At 47.7% G+C, this 26,330-nt stretch overlaps 1 protein-coding gene across 1 annotated transcript in view; it reads left to right on the top strand.

The window, feature by feature from the left end:
- Positions 1-26,330, top strand: part of EXD3 (exonuclease 3'-5' domain containing 3) — a 287,857-nt gene that overhangs the window by 64,317 nt on the left and 197,210 nt on the right. The window contains 2 exon segments of the mRNA XM_057419277.1: positions 3,503-3,554; positions 3,557-3,604. Of these exon segments, the coding sequence (XP_057275260.1) occupies positions 3,503-3,554; positions 3,557-3,604 (100 nt within the window).

Genomic DNA, 26,330 nt, shown 5'->3' with positions numbered 1-26,330 from the left:
AGCAGTGCCCACACCTGCCCTGGAATAAAATAGAAGTTGATGGAAGAGCAGTTGGGCAGCTCCTTGCAGAAGCCTTTTTCTTTAGCTGTTCTGTGCAGGGTTTCTGTATAGGGAGTGCTTTGAACAGCAAAAAGCAGCTCTAACAGCAGTTACCTTCTCATGTGCCATTATCCAGCACTGTGAGCTGATCACAACATCCTGCAGGACTGGGAGATGGGGAGTTATATTCTCCCTCTGAACACACTTGATTTAGACCTCAGTGGGGCTGACCTAACGGGAACAAAACACAAGCTTGATCCTGACTACAGAAATAGCAGGCAAGGAATAAGAGAATAGCTTTTTTTAGGGAAGAACAATTGGATTACATGTAGTATTAATTCCTGAATTAGTCTTGTCTGATGTAAAAAAGCAAGGCTCCAGGGGCCTTTGGTAATGTCAAGGTTGGAAGAACCCTTGAGGAGAAATTCTGACTTCTTTTTGCTGTTCAAAAGAATGGAAGTAGTGCCTTGAAGTGTCTTCTGGCAAGAAACTTTCTCTTTACTGAGTTGTTAGATGTAGCTGGTGCCAGTGATGTGAAAAACTACAAACTGGTGCAGAACAAAACTGAGGTGGGTGTTCTGCAGACAGCAGTTATTCTGGTGGGGTGGAGATTGAGGAGCAGTCTGGGGATGACAGGATGGTTTATCTGAAAAACTCAGGCATTACTCATGGGTAGTAAAGTTTGGCTCTCTTCAAGTGTGTACATACCAAATGTCAGGATGTGAAGGTACAGTCTGCAGGCGTTAAGCTGAAAGAGACTGAGCTGAGCTCTTAGGCAGAAGCTCTTCCCTGTGAGGGTGCTGAGGCGCTGGCACAGGGTGCCCAGAGAAGCTGTGGCTGCCCCATCCCTGGCAGTGTTCAAGGCCAGGTTGGACACAGGGGCTTGAAGCAAGCTGCTCTAGTGGAAGGTGTCCCTGCCCGTGGCAGGGCTTGGAGCTGGATGAGCTTTAAGGTCCCTTCCAACACAAACCAGGCTGGGATTCTGGAATTCTATGAAACATATTACAGACTAGCAGAGCAGTTGAGGTTGGAGGGGACCTCTGGAGATCACCCACTTCAATCCCATGCTCAGAGCAGGTTGCTCAGGACTGTGTCCAGTCAGGATGGAGGCTATACAGCCTCCCTGGGCAGTTCCCGTGTTTGGGCACTTGTACAGTAAAAAAAACCCCAACAAAACAGAGCCCCCAGAGTAAACAAGAAACTGTTTTTTCCCTTGATGTTTAAATCTGATTTTCTCCATTTCATGCCCATTGCCTCTTGTCCTGTCCCTGGGCACCTCTGAGGAGTGTCTGGCTCTTTCAGACTCTCGTATCTGTGTAGATACATTGAGATAAATGCAAAATCTGTAGGCAATTAAATAACACAGAGATAACGAGGAGATAATAGATTCAAAATACCAGCTTCAAAGCAGTGACATTTGTTCTTGTTTGATACTGGTGCTTTGCCTGACATTTCCTGATGTGTTTCTCAATATACTGTGGGACAGCAAAGCCAATATGTTCAGCTGTGGAGTAAAGCAGTGATAGTGGGTAGGATTCAGCTGGTTGGACATAGATGCCTTCATCTGAAGTGGCCACTGAGAGTCTCTGGACAGCCACCAGAGAGAAACGGGTTACTTCATAGATGTCTTCTTCAGGTGTCCATCTTCAGCTGAGCTCCCTGGAGATGCCTCTGTATCTCCATTGATCAGAAGGGGAGCCCAGATGATCAGATGAGATGCAGGCATCTGCATATGATAGATGGATCCTGCACAGAGTGCCCGTGGAAGGGGTTTGCATCTCCAGAACAGCACTGATACTTCCTGAGTTTGCTGTGGGAGGTGTTTCTGGCATGATTGGGGTTCAATCCTGGAGTTTAATGTACAAACAGAGGAGATGGCCATGGGGAACAGAAGCTTACGGCTGTTCATGCGGGTGCATTGTGGGATGGCTGCTCTCAGACAAGGCTCCTCTGGAGAGAATTCTGCTTTCTGTGAGGCTGGTGTGTCTGGCAGAGCCTGCGGGGCCCTGCCTGTGTCTGTGGGATGGAGCTGGCCCTCGGCTGTCCCACGGTCTCCTCATGCACCAGGGGCTGAGCACGTCTTCCTTGAACTACCTGATGTACCTTGTTAAAAGCTTCTTTAGATAACACAAGAGTGAGCCCTGGGTGTTGTGATGGAGAGTTCGGTTCCCTGCCTCTTCTGGAGTCAGTCCTGCTGGGGTTCCTATACAGTGGTATTTAAAGGAGTCTCATCAGAGTTCTGGGAATGTGCCCAGGCCATGTTTGTGGCCGTTACTGTGGTGGGATCTCGTGGGACGCAACCTGGAAAGCCACTGCTTGTGAGGAGGGAAATTCTTCTCCTTTGCCCAACTGCTGAGCAGGGCCAAATTCTGCAGAGTCCTGGACCTTGAACTTGCCATTTCCTTTGCCTTTCCTTTTTTTTTGTTATTGGCTAAAGACCTCAAAGCAAGAGAAGTGCCTTTGCTGGTACAACGTGGTGTAGTCAGTTCTGACCCACTAGATCATGTCCTACAGCTGCTTGCATTTAGCAGCTTGGTGAGATGCTAACAAAGGTGACCTTCATAGTGCCTGGTAAGAGTATAACCCTTTTAAATCCCCCCTGAGTGACATACACCTAGTGCTGACTGTGGGATTCACGTTCTCAAAGTTACCTATCATCTGTTGAAGAGCAGGAGGCTACTATTCTGTCCTGGTTCTGTGTCATGTTCTGCTTGATGGTGCCCTACTTACACTGCTGCCAAGAACAAAACCCAATATACTGATGAATACCTCCAGCCTGTTGTACAGTGACTTAAATCACTTGTTGTTATTGCTGCTCCATTTGTATTTTTCTAAGCATTTGTGTTCCACCAGCACACTCAGTGAGTACTCTCGAGGGGGAATTTCCTTCCTGATAAACAATTCTGCAATGTGATTCAGCAGGAAGGATGTGGTGGTTGAGGCACTGAACTGGGATTTGGGAGACATGGGTTCTGTTCCCAACTCTACCACAGTCAAGATGTGATGAGTGGAAGGACAAGCAAACAAAGAGGAGGAGCTGTTTACGGCAAAAACATACTTCCCCGTGGACTGTTTGTCCGCTTTGGAGGTTAGATGGGGCTGGGGTTTTGTTTGGTTAATCAAGTAAATAGGGTTAGATACTCCTGTTTGTGCAGTTGAAATCTGAAAGCTCATCTCAACCTCCTCCAGGAATGCAAATGTTGCTTTAACTACATGTTGGTTTAACTTACGTGAGATTGCAGATGCCACTTCTCAGTATTTCTTCATTGACAACTCACCAATTCACCACTCAGTTTTCTGATCTTCAGGTGATGTACTCTGACTTCTACACTAAGCTCCATACGCACAGACTGTACTCTTGCTTAGATTCAGTGGCAACAGACCACACACAAGGTATTTCCTTTGTCACACAGGGTGAAGTTCTACAGTTTGAGAGTAACACTGCATTGGTTTTTCTTTTCAGAAGCAAGAGCTTGAGCTCCCATCTCTGAGCTGTAGACATCCTGATTTGGCGTTGCCTTTGGGAGGATGAATCAGGACAGTGACTCAAGTGATGAGACCACTGGTGAGTTTTCTGCTTGTCCAAGTGTTTGCTTATCTTCTCCTGTTGGTTCGCCATGATTTATTTTCCATTGATTTTACTTGATGCTACTGGAGGAGAATGCTGAATCAGAAGTAGAGCAAAACATGGGAATTCAATGCCAAATAGCATGCCATGAAGTTTACTGGATCTCTGAGGTTTCCTGGTCCACATCAGCATTCTTAAAATTGTATTCCAGGTTGAAAATGTTTACAGCAGTTGCTTTTATAACTTCTCACCAGTTCAGAAGAGCACAAAGAATCCCAGACTGGTTTGGGTTTCAGGGACCTTAAAGTTCATCCATCTCCAACCCCCTGCCACGGGCAGGGACACCTTCCACTAGAGCAGCTTGCTCCAAGCCCCTGTGTCCAACCTGGCCTTGAGCACTGCCAGGGATGGGGCAGCCACAGCTTCTCTGGGCACCCTGTGCCAGCACCTCAGCACCCTCACAGGGAAGAGCTTCTTCATGATTTTATTACTGTGTGTTACACAGCTCATTCACCTTTTATCCATAGTTTAGTTTTCACATTATTTGCTTTCGTAGCTGCTTTATCCATGAAATGAGACCTGTGGGAGGTGCACACACACTATCTCCGTGTATTCCCTATGAAGTCTCAGTGTCAGGGTCCTTGACGGAGAGGTTGAATGGACAGGAATTTGTTACTTATTCTGGCTCAGTCCTGCCATAGATCTCCTCTCCTCTTCCATCCCCATCTTTGGTTACTGGAATCCAGCATCATTCAGTGCTTCTGGCAGTGTCTGCAGGGGAGCAGGGCCTGGGGGACGCAGCCTCCTGGGCTCCTGCTCAGCTTGTGCTTTTTTGGATGTGTAAAGGGGCATTTTCAGTTCTGACGTGAGGGCTATTTTTTGACAGTTTCCATTGTTCCCACTCTTTGTTCATGGGTGAGGTCTTTTTGTCTGATGCCTTTTTCAGAAGCAGAGGCTGCTGTGAGCTGCCTGCTCACAGGTTTGGGGATTCTTCTTTTGTTGTCAAGAGGCTTGAGAATTTCTTCCTTTTTCAGACTCGCTTGGGCAAACTCATCCAGGCAGTATCTGCCTGTGGGGATTGCTGGGATATTCCCTTTCTGGGATTGCTAGGATATTCCCTTGCTGGGATAGCAAGGGAAATGGTTGTCATAGCCACCACCCTTGTGCCATGCTTTGCTGTCACGGTCCCTGTGGCTGTAGGCAGAGCAAGTTGATGAGCTTATGGATCTGGACACCACGCAACACTGCAGAACTTGTCAATGTCCCTGGGTTTAAATCTGGGAGTTCAGGAATGTGGAAACTGTAGGAAGATTCCTGTGGTAGCATGGATATCTATTCTGGAATAATCTGTCTGTGCTGTATTGCTGTGAGCAGGTGATGAATACACTCAGGATATCACACAGATTCATGAACAAAAGGACCTAGAGGCATTCGATGAAAGCGTCTCTAACACAAACCATCCTGGGTGCTCCTGAGGAATGTGTGGATCACATGGTCAGAATGTTCACAGACTGCTCATTGCAGTCTTATCTTTTGGAAGGGTAATAAGTGTTATGGTTTGAGTTTAGATCCACTCTCTAACAGGCACAGGCATGAAGCTGTCCAGAGGGACACGTTTCCAATGTACAATTCACATAGATTTTGCACCTTCTATTGAATGCTTAGTGCTGGTTCCTCTTGGAGTCAAGATACTGGGTTAGGCAGGTGAGATCCACTGATACATATCTAGGCTGACGATAGGGATCTTCACATTCAGACCTCCATTTGTCCAGCTTCCAGCATCAGCCTTCTGTAGCCGCCTATTAAGTTCTACATTGTGGGTTCATGTCATTATCTAAGCCTTGCTGCGACTGTGGCTATACTTAGAGAGGAAGGATGTTATAATCTGTGAAAGATTAAAATATTTTGACTGTAACCCAGCTGGAAGGGCAGCACTTTTCTCAGGGCAAGGCACAGCCAAGGCTTTCCCATTTCTGTCCTCCTCTTGTATACAGGAAGGAAGTGCTGGCAAAGGCCCCCTGAGCTTCCTGTCGACTTTGGAGTTTCCAGACACAACCTTCTCCACCATCCATCACCCAGCCCAGCCAAACAATCCCAGTAGCACCAGGGATAAAACACACATCTCCCATAAACACTGTGAGCAAAGCACCAGTGTCTGGGCAGCAGTTTGAGCTGGGATCTGTGTGGGACAGCAGGCTGGGGATTCCTTCCCTTCCCTGTAGAACCAAGTGTCTCAGTAATGAGAATTCCCCTTTACAAAGGAATATAAAAGTGAAAAAGAAGGAAAAGGCCTGATGTTTAGTAAAGCAGCTGCTACACTGACAGGTTGTGGAGGCTGAAACTGAGGACCTGATGGGTGATGTTTTGTGGTTCAGAGCACCCCGGGGTGATGTGCCTGGCCAAAGGGGAAGGAAGGAACTGTTGTCTGCTGTGATGGAGACAGAGGTTTCTGTCAAGTCTTCAGGGTAGGGCGGTGGTGAAGCAAACACTATCTGTGCTGCCTTAAAGGAGGAAATAAATAAGGTGGAGGCCTCAGCTATACATGAATCACCTTTGCTGAATATGATTCTGTGGCTCTCTCCAAGAAGAGGCTCCAAACCGAACCGTGACCTTTTTCTTGCATCATGTTTACATGCTGCATTACAGTATTTAGGTAATGTTTTCAGACCTGTTGGCTCTGTGACCTCTTTTTGACCATTCCTCAAAACAGCTATTTGGTTTCAGTATGGTTTTAGTATTCTTGCCAGCTTTGAGCTCTGCGTTTCACATGGTTCTGAAAGCAAAAGCCTGCAAAGATTGGCTGTTTAAATGATGAGTAATTATGGAATCCTAGAATCCCAGAATCCCAGACTGGTTTGGGTTGGAAGGACCTTAAAGCTCATCCAGTTCCACCCCCCGTGCCCTGGGCAGGGACACCTTCCACTAGAGCAGCTTGCTCCAAGCGCCGTCCAACCTGTTACTGAAATACCTCTCAAGATCACTGTGTAATCCTATTGTACAACTGGATATGACAGTGTATCAAGAGTCTTACGTGACACAGAAACAACTTTTCAATATCTGAGGCTCAGCGGTCCTAATGCATCCAGCCTTATGTGTAAGGCTGAGCACAGAGATTAGTCTTGCTGGGTGTGAGCATCCACACAGACAGAGCTCTCTCTGCGTTACCATGTTCTCAGCATTCTCCAGCAGGTGTTTTGGAAGCCATCCTATTGTTCTTTGGCCTGAGCTACGCCAAAGCTGCCTCCTAGTAGGCTGTGTTCAACAGTAAGAGGGCTAGTTTGTACTTGGGCATGGAAGGAGGGGAATGGAAAGACTGTCAACCACCAAGGCAATTGTTCCTGTCCTGGGCTCAAAGTAATGCTGCTCTTGTTCAACTGTATTTGTTTTGAGCCCCCATCTCAGCTAAGCACAGCAGCTTGTACATCCGTGTGGAGTTCAAACACCTCCAAGACTGATCTGTTTGGGTCATTTGGGGTAAAATTCAAGTGGGAGTTCAGCTTAATGGTAAGTGGAAAATGTAGACTGACATTTCAGCAGTTGCTAAATCGAGTCAGACAGGAATGGTGTGGGGTTGCATATTCCTAAATTCACTGACACTGCAGGATTCCATCAGCCTTTCCTCTGACTTCTCTCTGCAGAAGGCTGCTGTCAGTAATTCCTGCAGCATGCCCAGTGGACTCGGAGTCAAACCAGTATTTACTTAAGGCCTACGTTTTGGCAAAGTCGGGATGAAACTGGAATAGGAGCATAAGCTCTAGGATTAAAGAACGAGATGTTGTTTTAATGATAAGGTTTTTAGGGAAGAGCTGTGCAAGTAATTGGTGAAGACTTTCCAGAATCAAATTGTGTACTGCTGAGATGTGGCCACTCAGGCCCCATGTGCATAGTGCCCGATGTGGTGGTTGTGTTTGTAACACATCCTTCAGTGCAGTGTATACTTTATATGCTTATGCTTTTATCATGTACAAACCAGTGTGTAACTCTTAACAACCTTGAGAAGCAAAAGAATCCCCAGCTTTGTGCTGGCTACCTGCGGGAGCACCTTGCCTGCCCAGCCAGATGTGCCTGTCTGTGGTTATTTCATTCCTCCCCCTCTGGTTCACATTTTTATTGTCCTTTGTCTGAGCTTGTAAGAGGCATGGGGTGGGGAGTAAGCTCCTTAAATGCCTTTACAATACTCTGTGGGACAGAAGTGAGTCCTCATTTGAAGTCTTTATGGAATGCAGTATTACAGAGTCTTCGTTTAAAATCTGAAACATTTCTGAAATGCTAACAGTTATATTTGAATCTACCAGAAATGCACATGAATAACAGCAACTGAAACAGAAAAGGTAAAAGTTCCTGGGAATGGAAAGGATCATGAGGAGCAGTAATAGCTGCTTGTTTACAAAAACAGTGGCAAACCTAAAACTAACCCATCAGGGTGATGGCTTAGAGCTGGGAAAACCCAGGTTTCCCACTGGGCAGGGCTGAATGTAGATGCAGCCCATTGAAGCTGTCAACTTTAAAAGAAGAAAAGCAAAACTGAGCAACCTACTTTCAGGCTGTGCTGTACAGCCGGGGTTCCCAGGCAGCTTGTGGCATGTGGCAGTCTCAGTTCTCTGTTTTGTGAAGGCGTGAATCTTCTGCAGTGTGAAGCTGCTTCACTGCACATGGGAAGGTGCTCCCACTGACAGCCTGCAGCATCACTTCATTGCCCTCTAGAAGATTAATTTATTGTTTCTTTGCTTGTCCTGGCCATCCTGTTTGGAGGGAGAAGACATCACCCAGGCAGCGGGTGCAATTCTGCTTATTTCCTACATGCACTGATCTCTTATTTATCATAGGATCATAAAACTCCAGACTGGTTTGTGTTGGAAGGGACCTTGAAGCTCATTCAATTCCAACCCCCTGCCATGGGCAGGGACACCTTCACAGCCTGTGCCTGGGAGGACTGGTAGTTCTCAAAGAAGTGGAAGCAGGCTGGGACTCGTGAGCCCCTTCTGATGTGTTTGGGGCTGTCGTGGCCCATGGCTCAAGGGAAGTCAAGTCCTCAGGTTTGCCAAAGCCTCTGAGAAGTCAAAGAAATAGGTTGTAATAGCCAAATGCTGTTTGCCCAGGGATAGGGCACAGAAACACGTGCCTTATCAGAAACACGGTGTGACTGAAGAGTTCTGTTTAGGTTGGACATGTGGTCATAGCACATAAACTGATAGCAGAGGAGTTTTCCATGGTTTGCCTGCAGGTCTCTACATTCCTCTTTGCAAAAAGGATGGAGTATGAGAGCTGTTTCCTCCCACTCTGGTGCTTTCATATAAACCTAGTGAAGACAAGGGTCACGTTAAATCCAAGAGCCCCAAACAACCTTCATCAGCTCTAGCAAACTTGGAGGAAAAACGTACTGGGAAACCAAACAGGCGCTAGTTTTGAGAAAGCCTGGAGGTGAAACTGTGTCCTACAGCCCAGGACCACGGTGCTGCCTCTTGGTGCAGCATCTTGAGATGAAACTCACCCTCTGTCATCGCTTTACCCCGGAGCTGAACATACTGGTTTTGCTGTCCCGCAGTATGTCAAGAAACACATCAAAAAGTGTCAGGCAAAGCAGAGGGTTCTCCTGTGCATCCTTCTTTCCCTGGCTCCACAGACCTTGCTCCCGAGGCACGTGCCCTCTTCTCCAGCTAGACAAGAACCCGCAGGGTACTGTGTGCTCTGCAGGAGCAGAGGGGTTGCCTGCAGCACGTAGCCACGCATCTTCTCACCCAAGGTGTCTGCCCCTAAACAAAAGGGTTTGGGAGTAAACCCAACCTCCATTTGTGTGTGGGGAGGGAGGAACGGCACTGCCACGGCAGGGATTCGTTTGTGTTTCAGTGGGAACTGTGAGGCAATAGCAAGGTCCTGCTCAGGGTCTGGAGCAGGGATTGCTGTATGTGATTGTGCCTTCTTTTAAATTAAACTATTTTGCAAGCACTTCCTTCCTGCATTTCTCAGAAGGAGGGAGGGGGGTGTGCAAAGAATGTTTAACTGCCTTTGACGGAGGAGGAAAACTGAAGAAAACAAGAGATGCAATCCTAACTACTGACCTTTTACTTGAGCTTGGTTATGTTTTTCAGCAGCAGAGCCTCCAGGGAGTAACAGCATCCTCCTTGCTATTGTGCTGCCTGCCCAAAAAGGGGGCTAAAGTTCAGCTTTTATGATGTTCTCACTCTGGGCTTGTGGGAAAAAGGCCACATTCCCTTTCTTAGGTCATACGAGTGCAAGAGATGACAGAGTCCTCCAGTCTAACCCCAGGGCATTAGGCCAGTTCAGAATGAGCCTGGGATAGACAGCTTGGTAAATCTGCAGCAGCTTTTGCTCCTTATGGAGGTTCCCAGCAGGTGGGAGGGTAATTTAGAGTGTTAAATTACAAGGCAGTGAATTATTTCATGTTGGTGTGTTATTGCTCCATAAGAGCACATGGGTTGCCATTAACTCGTAGTGGAGTCTTGCACTTTATTGTCAAGTGCTCCTTTTCCACTTTGGTCAACAGTTACTGGAAGTGAGTGTTATCCACTAAGACAACAGCAAGAGGCAAATAAGCACAAACCAAACCTCCAGACTCCTCCCCAACAAATCAGAGGTTTTAGGGAACCCTCCAGTTTTGAGGACTGAGATTATTGCAGTGGATGTCAGATTGTGCTCTGTGCCCATCAGCTTGCTTGTTCCCTGTACCGAGGGACTAGAAGCCACCGGTGCCTTTGCTCACTGGTTCAGCTCAGGCTCCCATCTTTGGTGCCATGCTCAGCACCACAGCCGCAGGCTGATGGTCACCAGTTCCCTTATTAGCATCCCATGTCTCTATCCACTGAGGTTTCCTTTAGCCTTGTTGTTGAAGCGTTGTTCGGTAGATACTGAGCTGGTATTTTAATGGTGTGCTCCAGGCTCTGGAGAGATGGTTGTGCTTCCTGAAATGTGGAGCAGTCTGGGAGCAGAGGAGGAGGTTCTGCCTGGAAAGGCGCCTATCTGAAGGGTAGATGGTGTTTTAAAGTTATATGCACTGGTTTGAAGTTACTGTAAGTTATATTGTTTAAAAAATGAATCTGGGTGATGATGGTGTCCATCTGTGCATTTTCATCCTGTCTGCAGTGCTTGCAACTCCTGCTCAGGTGCTGCAACATACTGTGCTGCAGCAACACGGAGATCCTGTCGTGTGGCTGATGCATGAGCTTTACCTTAATTTGGAGCCTTGACTTGACTTTCGTGTGCTGGGTCATATAAAACTCAACAGTGTACCTGCCTACCCTGCAGTTCATTGACGATATCTGTATCTCTATCCATTGTGTAATTAATAACGTGTATCTCGATGTTATAATGAGAGGTGTGTGCTGTACCAGAACAGAGCAGATCAAGTGCTGACTGATCTGTCAGCTTAATTGCAGATGGAAGGGGAAGATCCGGCTCCCTGACCTTCTCCCTCTTGCCCTCATAACCAGTTCTGTGTACATGAGGCATCCGCTTTGCTCCAGTGCTGGTACTGGTATCTTGGACCCTTCACTGAGCTGGTTCAGTTCACTGGCCCAGCAACAGCTGATCTGTGTTTTGGCCAGGTTAGATTGCTGCCAACAGCTGGGGTAGGACAGGCTTGTGAGAGGTCTGCTGGGGACCAGAGCCCGTGTGAGCTGAGGCAGGGCAGGGGCGCTCTGCATTGCAGCAGGGGTGAGCTGTGGTGCGCAGGTGTTGGCTGTTGCCCCCTTGCTAATGTGTTCACCTTCATAGGTACCACACACCTCTGACGTGGTGGAACATGCAACTGCAGTGAAGTGAAGCCAGCCTGTCACTATGGTTACTTTTGTAAAACCCCAGCCTGGTTTGTGTTGGAAGGGACCTTAAAGCTCATCCAGCTCCAACCCCTGCCACGGGCAGGGACACCTTCCACTAGAGCAGCTTGCTCCAAGCCCCTGTGTCCAACCTGGCCTTGAACACTGCCAGGGATGGGGCAGCCACAGCTTCTCTGGGCACCCTGTGCCAGCGCCTCAGCACCCTCACAAGGAAGAGCTTCTGCCTAAGAGCTCATCTCAGTCTCCCCTCAGGCAGGTTAAAGCCATTCCCCTTGGCCTGGCCCTTTGTCCAAAGCCCCTCTCCAGGTTTCTTGTAGGCAAGAAATTTTTTGCCTTTTCACACCAAGCTTTTGCAGTGGATGTTTTCAAATTGTGCTTTTCCAGTGCCTGACCTTCAGGTTGGGTAACTACAAGTATCTGGTTACCTGTGGTGTGCAGGCAGGTGCCTGGGTTGGGAAGGAGAGAAATTAGGTCCCTGGAGTTGGTGAGCTCTGGCATTTCTGGTTAGCACAGTGAGTGGCAGAGTACAAATGAATGCTGGAAAACAGGCATGAAGCTGAGGGAGCTTTGGCAGGAGGTTTGCTGCAGACAAGAGTTGGACCCGTGATGTGGAGCTGGTGGGCAGTGGCATTCAGGGAGCCCAGGAGTGGGTCTGGTCAAGGCAGGATCATGGTTCTTTCAGCCACTTTAAGAATTGTTTAATATTAATCTGTCTTTCTGGCTTGCAAGTGTTCATTTTCACATACACAAGAAGATGCCTGTGGCAGCCTGACGTGCGGTGGTCTAGGCAGAGGTGCTGGGTGTTCAGCTTAGTGCTGGGTGGGGTTGTTCAGTCTGGGGAAGAGAAGGCTCAGGGGGGACCTGATCGCTGCCTACAAGTGCCTGACAGGAGGATGGAGCCAGGAGGGGCTGGGCTCTGCTCCCAAGGAGCAAGGGATGGGACAAGAGGAAACGGCCTCAAGCTGCCCCAGGGCAGGTTTAGATGGAGCTGAGGAACAATTCCTGCCCCAGAGGGTGCTCAGGCATTGGAACAGGCTGCCCAGGGCAGGGCTGCAGTCACCGTCCCTGCAAGTGTTCACACCCCGTGGAGACGAGGCCTCAGTGCCATGGGTTAGTGGTGGCCTTGGCAGTGCTGGGGAGCGGTCACATTGGATCATCTTAAAGGGCTTTTCCAACCTGGTTGATTCTATGATTCTGTTCTGTGTTGGCTCTTGCCCAGCTGCCCGCTCTCCACCACCAGCTCAGGTGTGAGTGACATTGGTGGCTGTGGAAGAGCCACCGTCCCTCTTGACTTGCAGGGAGGGAGCAAGGGAGGCCTTTGACAGAACTGTAGGCTTTGGCTTTCCAGATCATTCATTTAACCTGCTTTAATTTTGCCTAAACAAAGGAGGTGTCTCTTTTCATTTCCTTCTGGATGCTCTTTGTCCACAGCTACACAGGTGCTGGGGGGGAGAAAGGTCTTTCCTAAATTGTAGGTTTTATCTTGGGGCAAAAGAAATCCAGATTTATGGTCAGCTCTCCCTCCCCAGGGCTCTGCCTCTTGAAAATCTTCTGGAAAGCTGTTTTCAGCTTCTACTTCAAGAAGCCCGTAGCAAGCTCTCAGTACTTCAGCATAACAAAAGTTCACACAGTTCAGAGCTTTCACGATTACAGAGAAACTTTGCTTGGGATTTTCAGAATGTCCTAGACACAATTGAAGGAATTTCTCTGAGAGGAGACTGCAGGCTGGGGACTCTCCAGCAGATGTAGTCACTCAAGGAAAACTTTATTTGGCTTGGCTGGGTCCTGCTGTCATTCCATGCTCTTTCATCCTGCCACCAGCCTTTGTCTCTCAGCCTGTTGAATGGCCTCTCTGTCTGTCTTTGTCCTTCCTTCTTTCTACCTGCCCTGCATTCCCTTGCAGGCCAAATGGGGCAGCGTTAACCTGGCTACTGCCAAGACAAGCAGCAAGTTGGGATGAAGGAGGGGGCCTTTGGCTGTCATGAGACTTCAGTCACTCCCTAGAATTAAAGGCTGCGAGTGGATCTGTCAGCCAGCCAAGGCAGAGACAATGATTGGGGTTCCATTTTGTTCCTTTGATACTGACTGGAATGTGTGCACCAAATGGGAAGACAAGATTTGCATCAAAGTTCTGCTGGAATACTTTGGGTAAACCCCTTTGCTTCCCAGTGCCTGGGTGTGGAAGAAGTGCAGCATCTTCCTGTGAGGCACAGCCTGAGGTGTAGCTCTTTGAGGAAATCAACCTCTGCTCGATGTAGAGAAGGGAAAATACAGACTTGGAGGCTGTTGTCTTTGTGCTGTTGGCAGCTCTTTGTGACAGCACTTTGTCCAGCACTGCTGCTCTGGGGCATGGCTTGGTAGCATTATTGACTTGCAACAAAGTGCTGAAGTGGTCACAGTAAGGGCTGTGAAAGGATTCCATTTGGGAGATCAGTATGTCCTTGGCTGCATGAAAGTCTGATAGAAAGATTTCGAAGGTCTTTCTTTCAAATGCCTTTGGTGGAGAAGGGCAACCACTTGGAAAGGCTTTTACAGAACTGCAGCTCACAGACTCCTGCAGAGCACTGGATTGTTTAGGTAGCTTTGTGTCAAACTTGGTGATGTGTTTGCATTGCCAAGGAAGCCAGAACAGACTTCCTGATGGGTTTGCTTTGGTGCTCCCAGAGCTCCAAAGGCAGCGCCTTCACTTCTGAACCTGCTCTGAACTAATGGCTCATGAAGTCTGTGGTAGCTTCTGGACAGGTTATGCTCTAGATGGCAGAAATAATTGTTGAAGGTAAATATTGCATTCAGTCAATTCAGGATGGAGCTGTTGTGACAGTGCGTTGGCACTTGGATCTTTCAGTCCCTAGCAACTGCATGGTGCTCCACTTCCCTCTACTTCCCACTGCTCACTTGTTTAAACTGCTACTGAGTCCTCATATTTAGTATCCTTCACTTCAATATCTTATTGTACTCATTTTCTATTGAAGACTTTTTACATCCTCTATTACATCATTATTCTAACCAAGTGCTCCCATAGGTCTGCGGTGGCCAACGTACTCCAAACCAAAGTAGTGTTGATACCAGGTCATCAGTGTCAGGCCGTGTGTCCAGCAGTGTACAGTGGACGACTGGAGCATTGTGGTGTGTGGTGTGGTTCTTCATGGGATACGATGACATGCAAAAGGCCTTAATGAATATTCTATTTTAAATTGCATGCACATTTTAAATAGGCAAAGTGATGAACAAAGAAAGGCATGAAAGATAGTTCAACTTCTGTGTTCCAGAGATAACAGCTAATTCTTAGACACCCCAAGGCAAAATATTTAGCAGTATTGATCCTCCTGTGGGGCTGGAGACTGAGGAGACTTTTAAGTCCTGAAGCAATATTGTTGTGCTTTTTGGACATGAGCTGGTTTTCATCTTTAAACTGCAGTGTGCTGCTGTGTTGATTAGTGGAGAGCTGTGATTGCAGCACCATCCTCTGCTCAATGGTTTGGGCATGTTGTCACTGGTGAAGTTGTGATGAGGTTCCCCCCCAGGCCCTGATGCTAAGCTGATTACTCAGGTGGAGTGAAAAGCCTAAGAAGTGCCTGTGAAATGGTGCTTATTGCCACAAACCACTTTATAATCTAGCCTGGCTTCCTTGGTCCATTGCAGCACCCCAATTCTCTGTAGCCCACCCCATCAGCCATCCCTGAGCTGACCAGGGGCTGTGGAGGCAGCAGGATATTGCACGCTAAGCTGTTTCTCTCCATTTTGATTCAGCGGTGTAACTCAGTATCTCACACTAAAAAGACTTTCCATTGGTATTCATGGCTCATATAACAACTCCTCAACAGTTTCCTTCGGGAAAAGGAAAGGATCTTTCCATGCATAATTTAATCACATTCAGCACTGCAGCACTTGGGTTTCTTTTTCCACAGAAAATCTATAACATCTTGTTAGTTAAACCTTCGACTTTCAGAAATGCCCTGAGCTTGCTTATCTTGCTCATTCAGATAAACACCTCTCAGCATCCTGTTTTTCTTATGTCATATGAACAGGAAGAGAGCGATTGTTTGAGATGTGCGTCAGTCATCATTGTAACCAAGCAGCCCCGTTACCCTCCCCATTGCCATAGAAACCATCAAATCTGTTCAGCCACGAGGGGGGAGCTGACAGGTAGCCTTTCTTTTCTACGTGCCCTCCCAAGAGCTCATGTGTAGGACCTCTCAAAGATGAGTTTTCTTTATTTTCACTGAGAGGGTGCACCTCTAAATTCTGCAAGTGAATAGGCATTACTCATTGATCTGCGGTAGTAGTGAGATCTTTTATTCAGCCTTGTATCTCGTACTGGAAACCCTGAAAAATTCCAAAGCAAACTCCAGTCCATGGAAGCACCGTATGCAGTACCAGGCAGGGTTTTGCCTGTGTGTAACATCTGTAACATGCCCTAGAGCAGACTGGGGTGAGCCAGCTGGCTTATGGAAATACATTTGGCTATTCTGCAGTCACTTGAAGGTGACCTGCAGCGCTGTGTGCATGGAGGGAGCTGATTCAGTGTTTGGGGCACATTTGGGATTAATTGGAACTGTTCCTGACACTTCAGGGTGGGATTTTCCACAGCAGCACTGGGAGCAGAGATACGAATGAAGAACATGTTATTTGAAGATCCTTGCTTTCTCTGGCAACACTGAGTATTGGTGCTGGAGACAGAGCTTTAGCATAACGCTGAGGTGTAATTAGCTGTAGGAAGAAGAAGGTATTTTACCACTATTTTCTTCAACATAAGCAACGTAGCAGTTGCACTCTGCCTGTGGAGAGCTTCATTCAGCCTGGGCAAATGGCTCACCTCCACCTTGGTTACTTGGGTCTTTTAATTACATTATATATAACATGCAAATCAGTTTGGTTCAATATACTGCCCATCAAGAGCATGGATCCAAGGTGCTCCTCTCTGCCCTTTCAGTTGCTTGCAGCCTGTCCTACCATGCAGGCAGAGGAGGAGGAGGAGGGAGGAGAAGAGAAGAGAAGGAGGAGTGTGTGAATGTGGCAATAGTGTCAAGTCTTCCCTCAGCCTGAGGGACAGAAGGGAAGCTGGCCTGGCAGCGGGGATCATTGGGTACCTGTGCCTTGGAGGAATGGCCAAGGGAAGAGGAGTGGGGGGAAGCAGCAGACTGCATGTGGTGACTTCCAGGGCACGGTGCTGTGTGATGCAGGGAACTGTCATTCAGCATTTGTGAGCCAAGGTGAAGTACTACTGGTGGTAGGTTAGTGTGTGCTCCTTTCATCCCCCTCTGATGCTCAGACTGAAGATATGGAAGTAAACAGAATGGAGGTAATTCCTGCAATCTACATGTACAGAAATGGACAGGGATGAAACCTGCAGAGGCAGGAAAGCTGGAGAGGGACTTTGAACAAGGGCCTGTAGGGACAGGCCAAGGAGAATGGCTTTAACCTGCCCGAGGGGAGACTGAGATGAGCTCTTAGGCAGAAGCTCTTCCCTGTGAGGGTGCTGAGGCGCTGGCACAGGGTGCCCAGAGAAGCTGTGGCTGCCCCATCCCTGGCAGTGTTCAAGGCCAGGTTGGACACAGGGGCTTGGAGCAAGCTGCTCTAGTGGAAGGTGTCCCTGCCTGTGGCAGGGGTTGGAGCTGGAGGAGCTTTAACGTCGCTTCCAACCCAAACCAGTCTGGGGTTCTAGGATTGTATGATCTTGGTGCTTACTAACCTTTGATATTGAGGTCACAACACGTCTTAACAGATGAGGAAACCAGTATCAGTGTTGCCAATTACTTGCAAAAGGTTTAAGACTGTTCCATTTTTAGGCTTTTATTGATTTGTATTTCAATGGCTGCCTACAAAGCAACTTCTTAATGTTATGTTTAGAATTGCTACTCATGCAAAACTAGGTGCACTTCTCCTTGACAAGCTAGGGTGTATGGGAAGTGTCCTAAAATGACTTCTGCTTGGTTGGGATGGTGGGTGACCCAAAACCATGTTCAGACTGACGCTGTGAGATGCTTGGCCACTGTGGGATGGGACCATGGGGATGGGATGTTTCTGCTCCCTGGGAGCAGGGTCATCTCAGGCTGTGTGAGGATGTTCCCGAAGCCACGGAACTTCGTGGTTAGGTCTCATTGTTATTTCTTTAGTTGTTCCTGGGTCTGAAAGGCTTTTCCTGCTCATGTTGCTGCACCCTGTGGTGCTGCTCAGGTGTCTGCATTCACCAGCTGGGAGAGGGGAGTGTGAGTGTCCAGTGGTGGGGAGAGGAAGGCCCTTGGTCCCAGTACCAGGGCAGGGGCCACTGAGCTGGCCCAGTCTGATGGCAGTTGTGTGCTCAGCAGCTCTCCTTTCCCTTCATTGACTGAAAGCACTAAGAAAATAAGAGGCAAATGGGATTGGCTGCCCTGCTCAGACAGCCCAGCCTTTGCTTTTAATGAGAGCGCTTTTTGTTTGATCTGTGTTTTTGGGGGGGGAAATGATGAATTTTAGCCATTATGAAAACAAAAGCCATGGTTATTTGTCCGGATTGTTTTATAAGAAGCATATGTGTGCTTTATTATTCTTTTGCTTCAAGTGTGGGGATTGTTTTCAGTTGGGAGGTTGCCTTAGAAGAATGTGAACTTGTGACTCACTGAGAAATGGAGCATGTATTAGCAAAATTGTGAGGTTTCCTATTATGTTTTCATAACTGGAATGTCTCAGAATGAAGGGATCTCTTTTGCCCTCAGTTAAAGAATGGCTTTTACTGCCATTGGGACAGACCGGATTCTTTTCTAGAAATACTTGTATTGCTTTCAGTACACTTTTACTCTACCCACCATTGTCCATTTCCCTTTCTCCTCTCCAGCATGGCAGTTCCTCTCTCCCAGTGTTCTGCCTGTGCAGCTCATTCTCAGCCATGTCCCTATTTGGTTTCTACATCTTGACTTTTCAGTAACAATGCAGTCAGCAATAGAGACCAAGGTATGGCTTAACATGGTGAGCTCAGGAAGGGGTGGCCTCAGCTAATGGTATCTGAGGAATTCCAGCTTTTCTCTACAACAATCAAATGAGAAACATGAAATCAACATTGAATGCAGAGCTGAATGCTTTGTGATAAGCTTTTGCAAGGATATTAGAGAAAATACAATTAGTAGAGCTAACCCTGTGACATGGTACTGCATGCTGTCACATTAATGCAGCAGATGAAACCCAGAGACTACAATTCAGGAACTGCTGGCCCATACCTTGCTGTCCTGTATTCAAGCTACATAATTGAATTAGATGTTTCTATTAAATCAGGTCTGCCTGAAAAATGGCAAAGAACCACCAGAAGATGAGCTTCTAGATACTTGTTGGAGAGAGTCCAGAGGAGGCCATGGAGATGCTGCGAGGGCTGGAGCAGCTCTGCTCTGGAGCCAGGCTGAGAGAGCTGGGCTGGGGCAGCCTGGAGAAGAGAAGGCTCCTGAAGGGGAGACCTGAGAGCAGCTCCAGTGCCTAAAGGGGCTGCAGGAAACCTGGAGAGGGGCTTGGGACAAGGGCCTGTAGGGACAGGCCAAGGGGAATGGCTTTAACCTGCCAGAGGGGAGACTGAGATGAGCTCTTAGGCAGAAGCTCTTCCCTGTGAGGGTGCTGAGGTGCTGGCACAGGGTGCCCAGAGAAGCTGTGGCTGCCCCATCCCTGGCAGTGTTCAAGGCCAGGTTGGACACAGGGGCTTGGAGCAAGCTGCTCTAGTGGAAGGTGTCCCTGCCCGTGGCAGGGGTTGGGACTGGGTGAGTTTTAAGGTCCCTTCCAACCCAAATCAGTCTGGGATTCCATGATACTGATCTCCCCCCTAAAGTGAAGCAAAATATTTCCTGCTGATTGGAACCACTGTCTCATTTGAACTCCAGTGAAGCTTTCCTGCTGCTTTTGATACAGGGGGAGAACTGGGATAGGGAGAATTGTTTTGTATTGACCTGAATTTTCCATCTGGCCTATGAACCAAAACATAAACTGGTTCCACAGTTCCAAGTGCTCTCTGGACTACCTCATGGCTGTGCATTAGGGGATGTGAGCACATTCATTCCAGCAACAATTCCAGTCATGGGTACATCATCTCCTGTGCAGAGGCTGAAGGAGAAACCCAGGGCGCAAAGGTCTCCTCTCCTCTGGCAAGCAGGAGTAGATGACTTTCATGTAAGAGCATCACAGGGCTGGGAGAAATGTACCACAGCAGTGAGAGCTGGTCAGCAACTGGAGATACAAGGAACCATTCCTGCTAAATGAGGGTTCTGGCTGCTGACAATGAGCTGATGTTCATAATCAAGTGAGGAGCTCGCTGTGTTTGGGGCCCTTTTTTTTCCCTCATGGCCGATGCAGAATCCTCCACTGACCGTGTTAGAGCAAAAGGTGAATCTCAATGCGTGACTGCAGAACTGGAGGATAAGTGAGAGATGCTTCTCCTTTGGGGAACTGAGATCCACAGACCGCCCCAAAGGCTCATCTTTAATGTTAAATTACAGGGGAGGTGTGTGGTGTGTGGAGTTTCTAAGCCTGTGGTAACTGCTTGTGGTTACTTCCCTTTGGAAGCCTTCTGAAGCCTTCTGTGTGGTGGGGTTCAAAGCTCAGTCGATGAGAAAGCTGTAGCTAAAGCTGGAAGCCGAGCTGAAGGCTGGAGGGAGCCACACATACCTTCTAGAGCAGGACCCTCTCCATCTTGCTGCTTCACTTCCTTATTTGAATTCAGCTAAACCCACAGAGTTATACATTTTCAAAGCATATTTGTCTTCTGTGGGAGAGGCAGTTAAGGACCTGGGAGCTGGGATGGTGAGTTTTGGAGCTCTGGAAATGGCGCTAAAGCTTCTGAAATGGTTTTGTGACATCTGAGCCTCCTGTATGTTTTGCAGTGGAGGATTCAGTGGTGGGATGTAATTAACATTTAAATGGATCAGGCTCTTACAGAGCATTCCTCTGGCTGGCTGCAGACACTGCTACCTGGGACTTCCCCTGCCAGCAGAGAGCGCGGGAGCTCTTTGTTCTTAGTGGGTGTCTCATTGCTGCAGTTGGTGGGGATGGGGATGAATCACTGATGGTTTAATCCTTAGTCACAAGAGTTCTTGGAAACGAGCTGTTATCATTCCTGGAAATATCTGTTGTTCCTAAGACACAGACTCTGCCATGGGAAAACGTTAGTGAGCCTTTGAACCCCCTGGTGCAGGTGCATCTGAAATCACAGAATCACAGACTCACAGACTGGTTTGGGTTGGAAGGGAGCTCAAAGCTCATCCAGTTCCAAGCCCCTCTCCAAGTTTCTTATAGGCCCCTTTAGGTATTGGAAGACTGTTGTAAGGTCTCCCCAAACACTCTCATGAGTGAACATCCTCCCTGTCCCAATGTGGTGCTGGTTTACATTTAAAAGTAGTGTTCAGGATGGAGAAGGATGCATCGGGAACTAATCCTGCCCGTGGTATTACTGGAATGTGAGCGATATCCCTGAAAATCATCAGTCTCCCTTAAGACACCCGTAGGCAGTTTAACTGATGATGAGAGTGTATCCAAGAGCCATAGAGTGCCTTGGTTCACGTGACCTCGCAGAGCTGGTCAGAAGATGGTGTGGACAGTCATTAGGTGATGGGTGCTCAGGGCGCACAGGTCCACGCTCACTTCCCAGCCTGAGGAACATGTGCTGGGCACTAATGTGGGGAGAAACTCTAGGGGCATGGGATGGACTCAGACCTCACTGAAGCAGCACGTGCTGTGGGGCATGGGGGTGTGGGGGGGATGCAGGACAAGCCCAGCAGTTCCCAGAGTTTCTTGCCTTGGTACAGACCTCCTCAGCATGCTTCCTCAGGAGCTGGGAGCTGTGCCCTCTTGGCTGCTTGCTAAGTTGTTTGGGTTTAGGATTCTTTGTGGGGAAAACTACATTTTCATTTTCCTCTTCTTTCCACTCCCAGTTATAACTATTTGGTGCAGTGCCATGTCCATTAGGCACAATCCTTTGTGGCTTTTATATGCAGAGCGAATTGGATGAGGGCGAGGAAGAGCTGACCCTGGCTTTGCAGAGGAGGGTGGCTGAGCCCTGCTCCATTGTCGGTGCAGATACAAAGCAGCAGAGGTTGCGTTTCCTTGCAGGTAAAGTAGGAAACATGATCCTTGGCACTGTTTGCAAAAATACAGGCAAATTACAGCAATGCCATTAAATGTCATTTAGAGCACGTGTTCTCAATAAGAGCTGGAGAATGGATCGGTACAAGGGGGATGGAGCAGCAATAGCCACAAACCCACTTCTCAGGGTAGCCTATCTATCGAGTTCTGACCTGCTGAAATAAAGCTGCATCCCACCCCTGTACTGCAGCTGATGATGCATAATAACCCTTTGTTCTTCCCTCCCTCTGCAACTGAGGAAGAAAGTTAACATTGGCCTTGCTGCCAGGTGATGTTTTACCTGCATAAAGCTGAGATGGCCACACAGTTACTTCAGAAGATACAGTAATAAGCAAGAAGTTGCCCAAAGTTCCCAGTTCACAGAATCCCAGAGTGATTTGAGTTGAGGTTTAAGCATCTCTTGAAGGTGAGTCTTCAGAGCACTACAGAGATGTGGCAGGACCAAACCCTTTTTGGGCATAAGCCTAACTGATTTTAAAAGAAGTATTCAATCTATATCATATCTGTTTTCATTGGGGACCATTAATTCTCATCTGCATGACATCTTTACCCACTCCATGGCTCTGCAGTGTGTTCAGTGTCTCTCCCCATACCATGGGATAAAACCAAGTAGGAACAAATGACAGAAAAGGCCTCTACAAAGCCAAGGGAGAGTGGCAGGGCCATGCCCCGCTGGCCATACCCACATAGTCACATACACAGGCTTCTCCTTAAGGCTTTCTACTTAGTTTAAAATAATGCAGCACTTTTGTTTCTTTATTGTCTCTACTTCCTCTGTGTTTAATTGCAGCCCAGGATTTTACAATGTGTATTGCACAATACCTGCATGGTCTGAAATGGGGTTTGTGACTTTTAAATGTCATTTCGCATTGTAAGGAGAAATTCCATATGGAATCATTTTCTTTAGCTTAAAAGTCCTCAAGATTAGGAGGTTTATTTCTGTTACATGTGCTCCTTACGAGGCGCAGCACAGAAACGTGGAAGGTGGAAAAATCACTGAGTTTCTCTAGAGGAATTTTGTATCTTTTTAATTAAACCAGCTTTGTTCATAGAGGTTCAAAATGTGTCACTAGAAAATGCAGCCATTTGCTTTCTGCATTCACTTGGGGTGAACTTGGCACCTTGCTGAAAAAACCTTAGACAAGGTAGGTTTTGGTAAGAGACTTGAACTGATTCTTGCCCAACTCAGTATTGGTTGTCATTGACATTACACAGCGTTGGGTGAACCCATCCTGCTGCCAAAACAGGAGTTGGCTGAATGACTCTGCTCCCCCCTCAGTGTGTCCATTGCATATATAAGAATATGTTTTAGTTTTTTAGATACAGCTGGGCTACCTGCACTCATGGTGGCACTGACACATCCAGAGCCTTTCTTTGCCTTTCAGAAAACCACCTCAAAGGCTTGCTGGGGCTCCCAGGAGTTTTCACAGAGGGCAGGTTTCAGGGGTTTACTAGGAGAGAATGTGCACAAAACAGCTGGTAAGAGTAAAGATTCACTGATTGTTTCCTGGGTGAGTTAGATTTGTTATGTATTCCATTAAAAATTAATTACAATCTTATTAATTTGCAAGGCAGAGGTATAAGCTTCTGCCAAAGGGAGACCTGACATTTAGCATTTTGTTCTTAACCTTTTCCATCCATGAATTTCATCCGTAATGAACTGGTTGGTGGATGTGATCCTGCATTTTGGTCCCGTTAGACCCCCTCCTTTTGAGGGGTTCCTGGGTTTTCTGCATTCTGCATCTTTTCATCAGTGACTGTCATTTTTGCAGCGTCATGGGGCATTCACTGGTGTTTGACACAGAGTGACAAAGTGGTGAGAGATGTTCCTCATTGGTAAATAACTCCTCTGGGTTGGATGCCTCACTTTCCCCTTGCAAGACACACAGGGAGTCTCAGTTAGAAAGTGGGTTTCTCTTGCTAGGGGGGCTCAGCAGAACCAGTGAATAATGCAACAGGAGTTTGCAAGAAGGCAGCACCAAATGCGCTGCTGTAGCTCAGCAGCCCGCGGGCACCGCTTTTGTTGTGATCACAGCAGGTTTCCAGTGATGTGTGCACAAAGGAGGAGCAGAGAATGAACAGAAAGTAGTTGATGGCTTTCCTCAAAGGCACTTTGCTAACTCAAAAATATAAGCCTTGTGGTTTATATGGTTTTGAAATGTAACCGCAGATATTGAGAACTGGAAAACACTTGATGTACCATCTCCTCCAGTTTTGGTGCCTGATGCAGGGTGGGGAAATGGGTCTTCAGAATGAAAAATGTCCAAAGGAAATAAGTTCATGTTAAAATTTTTAAACCAGGAGCATATTGTTTGGAGAAACTGTCAGATGAAGAATCGTTGGATCCCAGACTGGTTTGTGTTGAAGGGACCTCAGAGCTCATCCAGCTCCAACTCCTGCCACGGGCAGGGACACCTTCCACTAGAGCAGCTTGCTCCAAGCCCCTGTGTCCAACCTGGCCTTGAACACTGCCAGGGATGGGGCAGCCACAGTTTCTCTGGGCACCCTGTGCCAGCGCCTCAGCACCCTCACAGGGAAGAGCTTCTGCCTAAGAGCTCATCTCAGTCTCCTCTCGGGCAGATTAAAGCCATTCCCCTTGCCTAGTCCCTACAGGCCCTTGTCCAATGCCCTTATCTAAGTCTTTCCCCAAGAAGTCTGCATCATTTGTGTCTTGATGGAGTGGGTGCAGATGGGCGTTTCTGAGAGCTCCTCCAAAGTGCTATAGCCTTGTTTTTGTCAAGCTTTGTGAGGTGTTTTGAGCTGTGAAGGATCAGCGTCAGACTAAGCACTTTCTCTTCCACTTGACCCAGGGACTGAATGGGATTAGCTGCCTGAGCCTAGGCTTGGCCTCTCCAGCATGGTAGACCTGGCCACCCTTGGCTGCTGTCAGATGGGAGCAGTCAGAGCTGGTGCTTTCCTACTTGCTCTGCTGCTTTTTATGCAGTTTTACATGGCCCCATCCTAGTTCTGTTTGCTTTGCTCACTGAATGGCCCTTACTCACAGCTGGGCACCTCCTCAGTGTGCAGGAGTCTCTAGAAGTGGAGATTTTGGGTGTTCCTGGGGTGACACATGAAGGTGTTTTTCTGGCCTCCATGACCTAGCCTTGCATTTACAGCCACTGTTCTGTCGTTGATTTAATACGTGTAACTTAGCAATCGCCACTTCTTGCTCCTACAGTGTCAGGAGGTTGCTCCAGAATGTTCCTGTTCTTGTCCTCTGAGTTGAGCCCAGATGCTTTGTGTTTTCTTGTCATGTATTTCTTCCTCTTTCCCTTTTGTGTTGGCTGATCATCTGCTCTCCATATTTGTTCTGGAAGGCTTATGAAACTCCATGGTTTCATGGTCCAGTCCTTTTTCTTTGTATACCCTGGCATTACTTTTGTGCTGCTTCTCTGGTTCCTTCTCAGGTGTTGGATGAGCAGGAATTTGGTATTCCTGCTGGAACGTAGCAGCGCTGTTACTGCTTCATTATCTATGCCAAGACACTCGTTTTTCACTCTTTAAGGGTCCAGGAGAGCCATGATGAGGTCCTGGAGGAGAAAGATGGTTTGTTCATTTCTTTCAGGAGCCAAAATGATGTGCACCTTCACACTGATGTCTGCTGTCCTAGTTGGAGGGTAGCTAGATACAATAGCCCAAGATCCAACGTGAACTGCGGTGTCTTTCCACTCTGGTGGGACAGGGCTGAAGCATAATGTTGCTTTGTTGTCTCATATATGTTTGGCTCTAGGAGTGACTGATTCTTATTTTAGCCTCTGACTGCCCTTCACCTTTAGGTACCTACAAGGCTTTACCAGGTAAGGAGGTAACAGGGTGCCCAGAGAAGCTGTGGCTGCCCCATCCCTGGCAGTGTTCAAGGCCAGGTTGGACACAGGGGCTTGGAGCAAGCTGCTCTAGTGGAAGGTGCCCCTGCCCGTGGCAGGGGTTGGAGCTGGAGGAGCTTTAAGGTCCTTTCCAACCCAAACCAGTCTGGGATTCTATGATTCTATGATACAGCACTGTTCTGACACCAGAGTACTGCAGTTAGGATTTCAGTGATTTCTCTCCTGTTCAGTCCCAGTTCTGGAGCACTGAGTGGGAGTTGCCTCTTTCTTATGCATGGAGAACACAGAGAGCATCTGGTCTCTGAACAGAGAGCAAAACCTTTGACAGATCATGCCAGAAGATGGGTGGTTGCCGTCCCCATGGTCGACCTTCTCTTGCTGCAGGGCTCTGCAGCACCCTGAGATGTGGTGTGGACATAACTACCCAGTGAGTGTGTTCCCTTCCAGGGCTGGGGAGGGCGAAGGTGGTTTTCTCCTGACCCATGCTTGCCCTGTGGCATGCTGGCAACATGCTGAGTCCTTTCAGATTGGCTTGAGAGATGGTTGCCATGCATCTATGTATTGAAAAACCTGAGATCACATTTCTGTGACAGGGAGGTGAGGTAGGAAAAAGTCACATAAGAAAAGGGCATGGTTTTTTGCTTGAGGTTTAGAAAGCTTTTTAACAAGTTGAATTATTGGCTGGATCTGGAGCAAACCACTGCTTTCCTAACTGCTCTCATTTCCTGTATCATTCCAGCTTGGTCACTGCATTAATTACAGCTCAGATTTACAGTGTATTTGGTTACACACTGGGCTGCAGGCTACTTTTTTTCCTGTGTGTGTATAAATTTCTTTGGGAGCCAGGCCAAGAGGAGGGGGGATGCGTGTGTGTGTGTATATATATATACATATATGTGCATGTGCACACACACATGGGCTGAATTTAATGTTTAGTCGCTAACTTTGTGGAGAGATCTGGATTTTCTGCTGTTTTGTTGTAAAAAGAGACTTTTCCAAGGAGCTGCAGTAGCG

This window comes from Pezoporus wallicus, unplaced genomic scaffold, assembly GCF_028554395.1.
Source record: "Pezoporus wallicus isolate ANWC-B61680 ecotype Strahan unplaced genomic scaffold, APGP_CSIRO_Pwel_v1 contig_10790, whole genome shotgun sequence".
NCBI classification, from domain to species: domain Eukaryota; kingdom Metazoa; phylum Chordata; class Aves; order Psittaciformes; family Psittacidae; genus Pezoporus; species Pezoporus wallicus.
This window is presented reverse-complemented; position numbering and strand designations above follow the sequence as displayed.